Source organism: Pundamilia nyererei, unplaced genomic scaffold (assembly GCF_000239375.1).
Source record: "Pundamilia nyererei isolate P.nyererei 1_Seehausen unplaced genomic scaffold, PunNye1.0 scaffold00296, whole genome shotgun sequence".
Lineage (NCBI taxonomy): Eukaryota > Metazoa > Chordata > Actinopteri > Cichliformes > Cichlidae > Pundamilia > Pundamilia nyererei.
The window spans coordinates 198,985-213,847 of record NW_005187697.1 but is presented as its reverse complement, the minus strand read 5'-3'; the positions used below and the strand labels follow the sequence as shown (position 1 = coordinate 213,847).

Genomic DNA, 14,863 nt, shown 5'->3' with positions numbered 1-14,863 from the left:
GAAGTGTTCAGAGACGCAGGAGGTGGGGGGTGTGTGTAGTGCAAGGAAGGTAGTTGGAGGAGGTGGTGGTGGTAGGGTGAGCATCAAGGTGAACCAAGTACAGCAAGGCAAAGTTCATTCCACGAAAAACACACCCCGAAAAACAGCAAAAATCACCAGGAGAAAGTGTGAATTAGTTTTCAGGAATCAATGAAGCAGGTATTGATTCAAAAATGCAGGCAGGTCAGATTAAATGAGTGTTTATGTGATTTTAAACATCAAAGGTCATGCAGGAGAAATGAAAGTGCCACAAAAAAAGGCAAAAAACAAACAAACAAGTAAATCAGAAAAGGTAAAAAAGGTGAAGCAAAGAAATAGAATGAGATGACAAGACACAAAACAAAACAGCACAAAACAAAATAAAGATTAGTGGCATTTCACATTACAAATCACTCTCACATGCTGTTAGCATCATGTTAGCTTCATTAGCGGTTAGCATCATTTCACACTGGTAACAGCAAACAAAAGCTGGATGGTTGCCAACTATAATAAAGCATGGGGCAGAAGCTTTCTATCATTCTGCAAATAAAGCTGATGAGCAGGGGCCACAAGCTGCCACAACATGACTGCTGCTGCTTCGCTTTAAGCTAATGACTAAGTTCAGGGTTTCCAGCGGTGTATCTGATATGCCCGTGTTGGTGTTGTTCAATACTGTTTGTCCAGGATCAACTGACCAGTCACATTGTTATGATGTCATAGCATTGCAATGTTCGGGAAAAAATGCCTTAGTTTGTATAAAACTCTGTATAAGATTCTGGAACAAATGGTAAGCATTTCAAGTTGTTAATTTATACAAAATAATAAATATATTACCAAATTAGGTTTGCTGTTAGTCAAATTTAGGTATACATGTTGGTTTGTGAGCAAGAGTTTTTCAAAGCATTAGCTGAACGCTCAAACAATGTCAATTTTAATGTTTATCCTGGACCAACATTATTATGATGACGTTTCCAGCAGTGTATTAAAGCTGACACCCTTTTAGGGCCTTAGAAGAAAAATAATTAAGTGCGTTTGCTTTTTCACCCACCTGTAGAAAGTTTTGCTTTTAGGGTTTTTAAAGCCATATAAAGCCATGTAAAAGAAAGACAATTTCCTACACTCTTGTTTAGCCAATGTGGATTATATCAATTAGAATGTTGAGCTCTAGGCTAAGCTTAAATTAAAACTACATAAGCTACAAACTGTATGACTAGAGCAACAGAGCTCATGTCAAAATCAGCTGTTCATCCTACACTCAGACTGTGCATTTTTTTTCAGCGACCAGCATAGTAAATGCCATTAAATTATCACAGTGTGGTAACTGAAAGTATACTCTGTCCAGAAAAAAACCCCCAATTTGTTAACCTGTACACCTGGTACTCCAGTTAACCTGGTCCACTATCTCAGCTGACTCACCCGAACGAGGTTTCAGTCCAAAGGGTGGGCTGGAGAAGGATGGAGGTCCGCTCACTGGAGATCTGTCATTTCGCTACAACAACAGAAATGGAAACAAAAATTAAAGTCAGTCCTATTTTAGTCAATTTAATGAAAAAATGCTGGACACTCTTGATCCTGTGCTTCATGTGCAGTTTTCAATGACACAGATTTATGAATGACTCCACAGAGAGAGATAAAGTACACAGAAACACATTCACTCCTGTGATGAACCTGTGCAGACTAACAGGAGCTCAGTGGCCTAAAATTGAACTCAGAACAACACTCCACTCAGTTCCTGCTTCCTCTACCTTCAACCATCACTCAACTCATATGGTGAGCAGAAACACAGATACAGCAGACTAGCTTAGTGTCAGCACCAACGCTCCAGAGGTGTGTAATTCAACAAAATTGAAGAGGTACATATTCTTTTCCAAAGACTGTTTTATTTTTATTTAAAAAAAAAAAAATCCCACGGTCTTCCATATTTTCACCTGGTAATAACATCTGATCTGAATTTGCATTTCTTATGTGAACAATAGCAGTTTAAAATATATGCAGAACACACTGCAATATATATCTTCTTTGATTTCCATTTGTTCTAAATACAATGCTGCTTACAGGCCTGTACAAAGAGTGATGACCATCAAAGCAGAAACCCACTGCACTCATAGTGTCACAGGTTTGCTATTGTACACATTAAGTTAGCTAGCTAAACACAAGAAAAAATGTTAACATAATGGAGAAAACAAAGAACAATTAATTGTGACAAAACAGGATAACATTTTGGACAACATCCATAAGTTTTGCAAATGTAAACAGACCTTGCCCAAAGCACCCCATGTAACATAAACTTAATGGTACATTCAATTCAGTGTCTTCCATACAGAAACCTATCATTCCTAATCTAATTTGGGGAAATAGGGAATGTTTTACAACAGAAATATATTCAATTTTTCAATTGAATTCAATTTTATTTTTTTATTTGTAACCATTGTCAAATTACAACAACGGCTGCCTCAAGGCACTTTATGGTAAAGACCCTACAATAATAGAAAGAAAAAGGAAAAAAGCAATAGAAAGACAAATTCTGGTGTTACTGTTTTAAGCATTGGATGTTTTAACCGATGCTTTAACCCAGAAATAAATAAAGGTAATACAGATATATAAAAAAATAAAGTTTTGGTGTTAATCTAATAAATAGTAAACATCATAATATATAGTTCATGAAATTACAAAAATAACCCTGAAACAGTGTTAATTATAACACAAAGTCACACAGCCACTTCAGCAGATGAATGTTGCACACTAACATGGGAGAGAGAAAACACCTGCCACCTGTTTTTCAACTGTCCACTACAAAGGCTTTCAGTAAACCCACCTTCAGTTTAGCCAGTTAGTAATTTCCCAAGAAAGCCTGCGAGTAACTGGTGGAAGATTGAGACTCGCATGTAGCAACAGAGAAACACATTCCCTCTCTGTGCACATGTGGATCAGGCTGCTGGATGAAATGCGACACGTGAAAAGCTCAGAGAGGTGTGATCGGCAGCTAACACAGCAAACAGACACACGACCGTTGGATCACTGCGAAGCACGACCGTAGACAGCTCACTCGGAGGACAGAGACTACATCCAGAGGTCTGGCGCTACGTTTACCTTGATCGACATATGCCACTCATACTCCCGGCACGCAAGCTGGGCTTCAAACCTGGCCTTTTCTAGAATCATCTGTCTCTTCTTCTGGAACTCACAGCCACCTTCATCCATGTGCTGCTACAGGACGCATCAAAGGTTTCAGCTGTAAGTATTTTCTGTTACTAGCATACCTACAGGTTTTACTTATCTAGGAACGCACAACACTTTTGCACCTGCTGAGCTCCACCAGTTGAGGATAGTCATTAATACATTTTTTAGATAAGAGAGGTGTCTTTGCAAACTGGACCACCTAGTGGTAGTGGATAGGACTTGAAATACTATAAGAAAAGGCCAGAAAAAGGTTTCTTCATTTCTAGTCTCTCTCTCTATATATCACATATTATACTATAATTATGCCTTCAGTATATTAGGGGGTCTTTAGCCCTCTAAATGACCCTACATGTTCTGCTTGGATGGCTCAGGGATCATGAAGGAAAAATGAAGGAGAGTTTGAACGTTATTTGGCTGCAAGTACCAATTCTTTCCTCTAAAATGTTTATACCAAAATAACATTTTCATCTGTTGAAACTTCCTCTGGTGCTTTTGTCAAAGAGAAGAGCCACCAGGCATTTCCCGAAAGTTCTCATTAATAAAAATCACTGCCACCTGCTGACCCAGAAATCCAACAAAAAGCTCAAAATCCAAGTTTTAGCAGAACTCTTCAGACACAGTGAATGTTGCTATTTTATTATAAATTACTGGCCAACAAACTGGAGTTTGAACCAACCTGGAAGTCTTTCCAGAAACTAAGAAACATGTATGCCATGTATGTGTGTTAGAGCTAAAGAGCTCTAACGAGCTCATACTGTACCTTTGGTGATGTGGCGCCGTCATCACTGTCCTGCCCGCTAAGGAGAAATAAAAAGGAAAATAAGGGCAAGTGATCTACTTTACCATGACCCTACATAAAACAGTGTACAGAATCAGAACTACATTTATCTTCAGGAACGACCATATTGGCCCAAATACAAGAAAAGACATTTATTTTATGTTTTTCAGAATTTAGGTTTAGAAGCATCTTAGGAACAAGATGGCATTGAACTGTCTTCTACAAAGATGCATGATGAATTCTTTGTAATAGCCATTTTTTCAGCCCATTTACAGCAAAGGACTACAGATGAAAAGTAGCCTTTTTTGCTAATTCTGCCATTTTAAGATTAATATGTTCACTAATATACACTGTTCCTTTTAAATGAATGAATTCAATTCAAACTCAAAATTGTGAGACAGTTGGTCCTGTTTAATTAGCCCAGTTCAACTTCCAGGACTTTCTGATCATGTCTAGAATATTTACTTACACAAATTGAGGCTCTCGATTGAACGTTAATAAAATGATAGCTGTCACTGACTGTGGGCTGACAGAGAAGATGATACAGAGTAATCAAGTCTGACATACAAGACACACTGATGGATTTTTTGTTGTGTTCATACACCACTCTTCACTCAATCATTACTCATCATTAATGTGTTGCTCTCCTCCACAGTGTGTCTTGGTCCCATCTCCCTCCCCTCACCCAATGGCTCCCCTCCCTGAGCCTGGTTCTGCCGGAGGTTTGCTTCCTGTTTATATCAAAGCCCTTTCTCATAGGGGGTCATCTGTTGTTTGGCGTTTTCTCTGTTTTCTCTGTATTGTCGTAGGATTTCCACCTTATAAAATAAAGCACCTAGAGGCAGCTGTTGTTGTGATTTGCTGCTATATAAATAAAACCGAACTGAATTAAATAGAGGTAGAATGCTTTCGGAGCTAAAAAAAAAAAAAAAGAAGAGATTTTTAACACAAAAACATTTCTCCCCTCAGTCCATCAGGCCAAAACCTTTTCCACAGTCATAATACAAGTAGTCTTAAACGCAGATTCATGGAATCTTACTTGAGTGACTCGTCCACTGTGACCATCTCCACTGGATAGAGCTGGACTCCAGACAAATCTTCCTCTGTGTTCACCCTGATGCACAAAACACAATAGTAATGCCACAGAGTGCTGGCTTACAAATGAGAAAAACAAACTGAAAACAAAAACATGACTTCAGTCAAGTTTAATTCTCTCATAGTTTAAGTAAGTTCAGCAGTGGTAACATAGTGCTGCAGATATGAATTATTACTCAGCAAAGGGAAACAGACTATGGATACTCTTATAGACTCACTGTGGTGTCACTTAGCTCTAACTAACACTCAGCTGTTGGTGTTTTTCACCTGCTGGGGTCCTGCAGCAGTTCCACAGCCTCTTTTAGCTGGTTGATCATGTCGATGTGGAGCTCTGTGCCCCCTGTGACTTTTGACCTGCAGCCACAAAGATAGAAATGAGAGTCATGTATATGTACAGTGTATTTACACGGGTGATGATGGTGCCATATCATAAAGTCACAGCTGGCAAAATCCCTCAGAGGATACTTGTAGATTCTAAATTGTCATCAATCAACAGAAAGAAACCCCAAAAAAAAATCACTACTGATTTTGAATGATGCTGCAAAAAGATACTGAATAACCTGTGCTAATAAAAGTAGAAGAAAAATATCTAATTATGACATACAATACAATAATCTACCAATAAATGAGGAGAAACTAAACGTGAGTCATAAAGTGGAAATCGAAACGACACTATGCTCACGAACTTACGTTTGTTGTGTTGACCAGTGAGAGTCTTCTTCTATCCTGAGGGGCTCGTCGAAGTCTGCTGCCGTCCTACCCTGCAAAGACAAGCGTACGCAAATCAGCAACAGCTGCAGAAATCACATGATCCACAGTCCGGCTCAGAGACGTTACCACTTTCTCCTCCGTACAATTAGAAAACAGAGTCCTTTTTCTTCATCCATTCCTTCCATTCTTTATGCTTTTCTTGTTTCTTACTCTTTTCTAACAGCAAGTCTTTATTCTGCAATTTGACTGTAGAGTACTTTGGTATACAGAGGAGTTCACGGCCAATTCAATGACTAGAAGCAATGTGCAACTGGAGAATAACATCGGCAGAGGTAAAAACTGAGTTTTGATGATGTGAAACCCGTTTGCACTTTTAACTTGGAATAAGCTAAAAAAGGTGGCTGAACTCCAATACTAAGTAGAGCTGGCTCTCTTCATGACAATTCAAGCAAAACTTTTAAGTCTAAAAGGAATTTTAATTGAGATTAACATAAAGTGACAGTTTATGCTGCAGGCTCCATTTAAACAAACCGCATGAGCCTAAAACGACAGGCAGCGTAACTAATGCTGGAATAAAGTAACCCAGTGAACATAATAGTTTTACATAACCTCAATCAGAGGGAGGCATTATGCATGAAGTGAACCATTTACTGCATCAATTTTTAACTGAAGCACTCAGAGGTGTGCAGACGCAACACAACACGAGCTCTTGCCTTGATGTAGTTGATGAAGCGAGTGCTAAGAGAAGAGTCTCTGTTCTGGTCTCTCAGGGCTTCCGTAGGGCTCTCCTCAATCAGCTGCACCGAGTCAGAGTTTGGGTCTGCTGAAATGAAGGAAACATGAACTCTCAGTTTTAAGCTGAAGTGTAGGGTGTAGAATTCTGCACCACAGGTTTGATAGAATATGAAAAATATGGGCACAAAAGCACAACTCCCATGAAAGTGAACCCACGAAGGATTATAATTACCTGCATAACCAAAGTTATAAAGGGACTTGTAAACGTCACAGCTCCATCAATTTTAGTCAGTCATGCGTAACGTAGCACAGTTTTTGTCTATGTGTTTACACTCATTCAAACAGATTCACTTTTTAAAAATATCAAAGTTATTATCAATGTGCAAGAAATAAAACACAGATACAAATACAGTCTGATGACAGCTCACCAGTCACAACTAGCTAGACACTAAATGGAGGAAATAAGCAGAACTGAAGAATCCTGAAAAAAATTCTGGCACAAATTTGGCACCAAGCCTCAAACAGCCAATCAACAGCTGAAACATATTTATGAGTGTCAGCAGGCACACCTCCGTCACATAAACTGGCACAGAACGTGTTCAGTCCTATGGTGGGATGAGCAGATGATTGGATTGAGATGCAGTGAAACTGTGTGCATGCACTACAGAAGTATAAATTGAGGAAAAAGAAAGCTACTTTAATCTTGTTTGGGGACAAAGCCGCCAAACCTTTGAACCACTACTTCAAGTTATGGCTGTCTCTCCTTGCACTTAGACAAGGATTTCAAAAGAACTGTCCAAATATCTGCCCGGAGCTGTTGCCAAGACAGATGTCGAGTGGCAGAATGTGCAGGAGAAGTGATTGGAGGAAAGCAGGTCAGGTGCGTGAGTCAGCCCTTAAGTCAGCCCTTAAGTCAGCTCTTAAAACCTTTGAGAATTCTTTCCCTAATTTTTTGTGTTTGTTTAAATTTCATTCATTTTCTAAACTTTTCACAAGAAAATTGGCGATAAATAATAAAAACCACAGCAGGAGCTTGCTGCTATTTTAAAAACAACACATTTGTCAAATATATAATATGTAAAACATCTTTGTGACGCCAGGATTACGGATTTGTTTAGAAATATAAATAACCTCTTTTCACTCATCTCAGTTCAGTAAATGTGACCCTCCATCAGCTCTAACCTAATTAAGGCTGATTGAAGTCTATTTAAACTGTGTCTGGGGAGCTGCTGCTGTTCTTTAATAGAGTTCAACAGCCCAGATACTTTTACACACACAGCTGACAGGTTAGAAAAGCAAAACTACTAAACCCTCAGTTTGTACACTGCTGAACCACATCGCATGGCAGGGCTCGTACGGGATCTCCTGACTTGTAGATGGTGCAAGCACTGCTTCATGCTGCATGAACAAATCCAGCAGCAGATAAATAATTGTGCAAGTCTGTTGATTACTTCACTCTTTCCTCTTTTCCATAATCATTGACTGAATCACTCAATGTGCATTCTCAAATTGGTTATGCTTTTTTCTCACCGGAGTCAAGTCCAGATGATGTTTATGCTCCCAAAGCATGAGTAATAAGAGCGCACGTGCACACACTATTCATTCACATGGATCCGGGCTGTCCAGAGAGTTTAACCAGGTGACAATAGATAGCATAATACAGTTTGTCTACCATCGCCACATGCTGGCCACTCTGTGTGTGTGTGTGTGTGTGTGTGTGTGTGTGTGTGTGTGTGTGTGTGTGTGTGTGTGTGTGTGTGTGGGTGTACCTGTCAGAGAGCTGATGTGTTCACTCGAGTCGTCTTTGCCGATTCCCTCCTCTGTGATGTGACTCATTGGCACATTAAGGCTCAGACTGTCTTCATCTGACGGCTGAAACAAGCAATGAAACGGCTTCAGAGCTGAAACAAAACTGTGGGAACCTCAACACAAGAACACAACAACTGATGAGTGTTAAAAGTGTAAACGTTCTCAGTTGTAGTTTATTACTTTTCTCGTAGTTTTGGGTCAGGAAAAGCATATCAGTTGCAAATTAGAGTTTATAATTTCAGTTTCGCAGACCTGGAGCTGGCTGCTGCCTTGAACAGCTTTCTATCTCAATAATGACCAAAAATGTGAATTAGTAACAAAGAAAAAATGTGTTCATTCTAAAATGAAAAGGAGATCTCTGACTCCCACTGATGCGACGTGACGTCAGTTTACAGAATCCTACAAAATTCCTCTGCACTGCACGGATAAAGACTACGAGAGACAGAAAAACTTTTAGCTTATCAGTTCAAATGAAGAAAATAACTTCAACTAAACGTTAAGTTGCCCCTAATTACAAGATGAGGCCAAAGTGCCTCCGCTCTAACAGTATTTCATTTCAAGACCAAATCCAGAAGAATCTCAAATTCAAAAGTCAAATATTACAATTTTCAGTTATTTGTCATTTATTTCAACTTTGTATTAATTCATCTTAAATAATGCTCTTTAACAATTTACTGTTAAATGTAACAATTCATTTTTTGCCATTTTTCACAATCATTTGCTCACAAGTCCACAAAAGAAATAGCAATTTGCAGAAAAAGTGAGTGACGTCTAACGGGTTCGTTTTTTTATTTTCCCGGCCTTCCTTCGGTTCCCCGGCTTTAAAGGTTGGGTTGTTTTGTTTGGAAATTGGGGTTTAAGGGGTTAAGGTTGGTTTTTTTAAGTACATGTCTAACGCATATTTGTGCATGGATACATACACACACATAACTATACACCTATATTTGAACATGTTACAGTCATATTGGTACAAATGTACAAAATCCCCCCCCTCCCACACACAGACACACAGATGCAGAGACACACACACACACCTCAGTAGCAGACAGTCTCTTGTCTCCGTTGTCGCTGCCGACTCCTGAGTCACTGTCCTGCTTCTTCTGCTGCTCCATGTCTTCCACACTGCAGACACAAGACACAGGTCACACACCTGACACACACACAGGAGGCAGGTGTGTGTGTGTGTATGCACAGGCGAGACAAAGAGCAAGGGAGCCACAATGACAGAGAGGGAGACAGAGAGAGAATGCTCCCCCTCCCCTCTCTGCTTCTCATGCTGCGTTCACACTGCTGTGTAAATTCTGATTGGCTGTTTGGATTTAACCTTTAACTGCTGTCATGAAAGTTTCAGGGCATCTACAGGTGTAAGCCGGTTAAACAAAAACTTTTTTTAACGTCACTGCTATCGACATTTAAAAATGAAGCCTACAACCGAAATACACAGACCACAGCAAACAAAGTAAAGCCTTCATCATCCTCACTTCCATCACTGTGCATGTCTGCATGTACCCTCTCCCAGGCCTGAAGTATTCTTCAGGAATTTATTTAGTATTTTTCATAGCTTATGCATCTTCTCAGCATTCTTTAACTTTACACATGTAAAGACAGCCAAATGTGTAATGAGGAGAAATTCTTGAGGTGACAGGACTAAAGAGAGACCCATCTGAACCACCAGTAGTACAGCTCAGCCTGCTATGTAGACACCCCTATGGCATCAGTTTGAAAATCCTACATTACCTTCTTCTCGAGTTATCGCATTCACAAGATTTTCAGAAAACTTGAACTTTGACCTTTCACTTTAGGTTCATGTCACAGAGATTCAGAGTAGTCTGAGATGATTTGTAAACGTGCCTGTGTTATTGATTTCAAGCTCATTCTGGAGTTATCGGGTTCACAAGATTTCAATGAAACTTGAACTTTGCAATTCAAACGTGTTCAAGATTATTTTTGTAGACACACCTATGGTATCAATCTGAAGCTCCTACACTGCCTCATTCTCAAGTTATCTCATTCACAAATTTAGGTTAGGTTTTCACTCTGCCCGCCCAGCCTGCCCGGTGGAGTGACAAGAATACTTCATCAGCCTTTTACAGCTGAGGGGTAAAAACTTATGTACAAAGTTTCTGAACCTTAGGACGCAAAATTTAATTTAGGACCTTAAACAATCCAATGTCACATGTTTTTCACTGCCAAGCTTTCTATTAAGCCCCATGGATGGCATGAAGTTCCTATACTTAATCCTTCATTGATTTAAAGTCATAGCTTCCTTAATGTTTTATATTACTTAGACAGTTAAGTGATTTTTTTCTGGCCTATGAATAGAACGACTTGATGCGATCAGACAGAGGAAGCCTAAAATAATATTAAACAATAAAGAAGCTCATTGAGTGGTTAATATGATAGTTAAAATAATAATAATAATAATAATAATAATAATAATAATAATAATAATAATAATAAAGGGTAAGCCTTCAAATAGAGTTTAAATCAACTTTTTCTGTAAGACTTTTCTTAAACAAACTGACCTGTCATACTCTGTATAATCTTTAAATCTAAAGCATTATTAAACAAATTCTATTATGTTTATTATTTATTCATAATAGAACAAATAGAATATATTTGTTCTATTGTGATAAAACATCCCTATTTGATCAAGGGAAGATCTGAAAAAAGGTTTTAAAAATCAGTGTTTTAGAAAACACACAGGAGTCAAATACAAGGGCATCTGGGGAACTTTAATTGGCCGTGTGAACACTGGCCTGTGGCAGTCTCCAAGCAACTGAACAATAATGAGGCGCTGGAATTGCTCACACACACACACACGCACGCGCACACACAGCATTTTCTAATAACCCTTCTGTGAGCAACAGTGTCGCTCCTCTCCTCTCATCTCCTTGATCATGATTCTACAAGTGCAGTTGCTTCATAATAGCCCACACAGGTCACTTTAAGTCTGAGACAAATTAGGGTTCATCCATCTCTCTGTGACCTCTGACCCCCTGACATCCTCATCATGTCACTAAAAGACTAAAACTCGTGTAATAGCCAAAAAAATATGCCATCATAAGCAAATGCTATGAGCAGATCTGGAACTTGGATTGTGTTGTTTTACTTTGGCGGGGCACTCTTTCTTCATTTGGTAAACCATAAACGGAGCCATGCTGGGTTTCATTTTTATCTAGCACTGTTTAAGGTCATCGTATTAATGGGGTTTTAAAAATAGCATCACTCTGTTCTCAGCTTCCTCTGGAGTGAGACGGCAAACGACTGCACCTCACAGAAGCGTACTAATTTATTATCCACAGCCTTTTTTTGAGTGAAAGTGGCATTGCATGTTTATGAAAAACAAAGCTGAGAAACAACAAATTCAGAGTGATGGCTTGTAATAATGTTTCAGTGAAAGACGAAAAAAGAATCGGAAGCATTTGAGGATCACAGAAGACGACTAAGAAGAAATCATAGAGCAGGAATAGAAGACTTCTGTTAAAGTAAATATGAAGTTGAACTTTAGCATATCTGTCTTTCAGAATCATAGCTTGTCAAAGTCAGGGATTGGTCTAATTTCAGTAACCCTGCATGGAAAACACAGCCAATCAAAAACGGCTCGTCTACCAATTCAAAGATTGGTGGTTCCGCTCGGCACTTCTCCAGTCTGCATGCCAAAGTATCCTCGAGCAGGATACTGAACCCTGAGTTGCCCCTGATGCATCTATCAGTGTGAGATAAAAGTGCTTGTATGAATGTGTGTGCGAATGGGTGAGGCTGTAGCATAAAGCACTTTTGAGTGCTCAGTTAGAATGGAAACCACTATAAGTACCAGTTCATTTCCCATAAAATCAGTGACGTCAGCAACTGTGTATTGAATCTAAATGCAATCGATTATCGATGGAATGCCAATCAGCAGGCGGTGCTGTTTGCTGGTATTAATTGAAAATATATGGAGCCAAAAACTGACATATTAACGTATAAACCAATAAGCAACTTACTGGGTTTGGGGGGGGTGTTAACATATTCCCGCACTATAAGGCGCACTTAAAAACCTTTAATTTTCTCAAAAATCGACAGTGCTTACTCGACAGTGGTTGTGCTTACTAACCTCGAACTGCTTTTATGTGGTACACAGCACTCAAAGATCTGCCAAAAATTTTTTTAGTATTACTTTGGTAAGCTATGAAGGCGCACCGCTTGATGAATTGTCGGAGCATTATGGCTACCGTAGTCAGGAACCTTGCGCAGTAATCTGGGTCCTAAACTCCGTCTACTTCAGGTCCCAAAGTTAAATGAACACTGCAGCATCACTGAGAGTTAAAAACTAAATTCTAAATTCTTTCATCTTTAATAAAATGATCAGTGTTGCTGTTTTACCAGGTGTAACAATTAAGTTAAAACATCCAGGCATCCATGAAAATAGAAGTTATTAAATTTAACGGAGTTAAAAATTAGCAGGAAGTTAGCTCGCTAGTTTCCACCTAAACATGATATAGCATGTTCTGACTGAGAGATTTCTGAAAAAATTAAAACGTACAGCTCTGCTATCACTTCCAACATGAATGAAGACAGAAAACTAAACAGCAGTGACGTTTGTAGGGTTATTGAAGTTGGGCTAGCTGGTATATAATGATTTGCTACGTGATCGCTAGTGACACAGCTATGTTAGTATAACATAAACACAGTGAAGCTGGAGGATGAACACTAACATCGATAAAAGTTAATGTGAGGGTTCCTGATGGTTAGGGACAAAAGCAATCACATGGCAGGATGATACAAACGGACCAAACTTCAGTCAGGAGAACAACTGAGAAAATCCATCCACAATACCAGATTAGTCATTAATACACTGCAACATCATGGGAAAAGAGCAGCAGAGAGAATTCAACATTAATGAATCAATGCAAGAAGAATGAGTGGAGTAAAGTTCGACTTATCTGACTGTTTTGTTTTGCTTATGATCTGGTGTGCCTTATATACGGTCCGAAATATACGGTAGTTATTTCTGGAGTGACCACTTTAGGTGGTTCCAAAACCAAATTAATTCCCATAGACAGACAAGTCAGAATCCTCAACTTGATGGCATTAAAGAGTTTACAGCTTTTCCCAACGTCTTTACAGCAGAAATAAAATGGGGGAAAAATCTGCCAAACAGCAAAGCATGACAGCTGCAACAAATGATGATCTTAAAACCAATCTGAAAATTACTAACCGTCAGAGAAAGAGAAAGCAGACCTGTTGCAGTGCTGTAGTTTGTCAGTCTGGTTTCTGTTCTGGCGTTTTATATGTATGGACTCTATATCCACACAATATCAGCGCTCCCTCTAGGTCACCCCTTCATACCCTGGATGTTGCTGATGCTTTTATCTTGTGTGTCATGTGGAGTTTATTTAATCAAAGAAATCAAGAAGACAAGTGACAAAAGCATGAACAAGAATGAAAGCTAAAGGAAAACCTGATTTACATGTAAGTGTAGAGTCTGTGTGAACTACAGGAGAACAGAAACTGTTTTTCCTGTCCACATCCTGGGAGAGTTTCATGTGGGCAGGAAAAACAACTCAGCTGAAGCTGAGTGTTGAAGGACCTGAAGAGGCAGAATTTTTATTTCCTATATATTTCTGTTTTTACTGTACTTCCCTCCAACCCTCACCAGTTGCCCACCAGCTTTTTAAATATTTTATTCTTTATTCCTTTGCTTTTTGACATTACATCGCTTGGGTTAGACAAACTAGAAGTCCTTAATCCTAAAGCCTTTGGTAATCCCCTGACTTTGGATTGGAGGATGGATGAAATGACATAAATTCATTCTATACTGTACTCTGTAGATGTGAGTACTGTTCCAGTTTCATAATACAGTTTTACCTCAGACACACAGCTAGATTCCGGGTCAATCGACTGTCTGACATGATTTCTCTGCCTCCTCAGATGTTGTTCCCTACTCTGCCAACAAGAGTTCAAACTGTGCCACCAACATCCTAAAATATGTATGAAAGCGGTCATGACAAAACTTCAAGTGCTGGATCAAACCATGAAATTCTCCTTGCTGCTGCTGCCCCATGAGAACCGGATGAACCCAGAATCTCTGTTTCTTCCTTTTCTTGTTTAGAAACATCAGGACCAGCTCATCATCGCTTGATGTCAACTTCATTTTTTCCACATTGCATTTTTTCAAAAGATGAATTTTCTCACAAAGAAACAACGCTTTCACTGTGTACAGGGTGGGCCATTTATATGGATACACCGTAATAACACCGTAATAACATGGGAATGGTTGGTGATATTAAAGTCCTGTTTGTGGCACATTAGTATATGTGAGGGGGCAAACTCCTCAAGATGGTGGCCATTTAGAAGTCGGCCATCTTGGATATAACTTTTGTTTTTTCAATAGGAAGAGGGCCATGTGACACATCAAACTTACTGGTAATGTCACAAGAAAAACAATGGTGTGCTTGGTTACATCAAAGGAGAAGAGAACTCGTAGACAAATTTTATTTTGCGTCAGCACCTTCAGACTCAAGATATAAAAGATCATACCTGTGTTTTACCAAC

General features: G+C 39.1%; 1 protein-coding gene across 5 annotated transcripts in view; it reads right to left on the bottom strand.

Annotated features, from left to right (window-relative positions):
* The window catches only part of lrch1 (leucine-rich repeats and calponin homology (CH) domain containing 1), a 103,627-nt gene that overhangs the window by 23,332 nt on the left and 65,432 nt on the right, over window positions 1-14,863 (bottom strand). For 4 of the 5 annotated variants that reach the window (XM_005751004.1, XM_005751007.2, XM_005751006.1 and 1 more), the window contains exons 7-15: window positions 9,361-9,448; window positions 8,287-8,389; window positions 6,496-6,605; window positions 5,762-5,832; window positions 5,339-5,425; window positions 5,016-5,090; window positions 3,959-3,995; window positions 3,109-3,225; window positions 1,435-1,507 (exon numbers count right to left, since the gene is read on the bottom strand). In XM_005751004.1, coding sequence (XP_005751061.1) covers window positions 1,435-1,507; window positions 3,109-3,225; window positions 3,959-3,995; window positions 5,016-5,090; window positions 5,339-5,425; window positions 5,762-5,832; window positions 6,496-6,605; window positions 8,287-8,389; window positions 9,361-9,448 — 761 coding nt within the window. The remainder of the gene's footprint in view (window positions 1-1,434; window positions 1,508-3,108; window positions 3,226-3,958; window positions 3,996-5,015; window positions 5,091-5,338; window positions 5,426-5,761; window positions 5,833-6,495; window positions 6,606-8,286; window positions 8,390-9,360; window positions 9,449-14,863) is intronic. The other variant, XM_005751005.1, reaches the window with a different exon arrangement.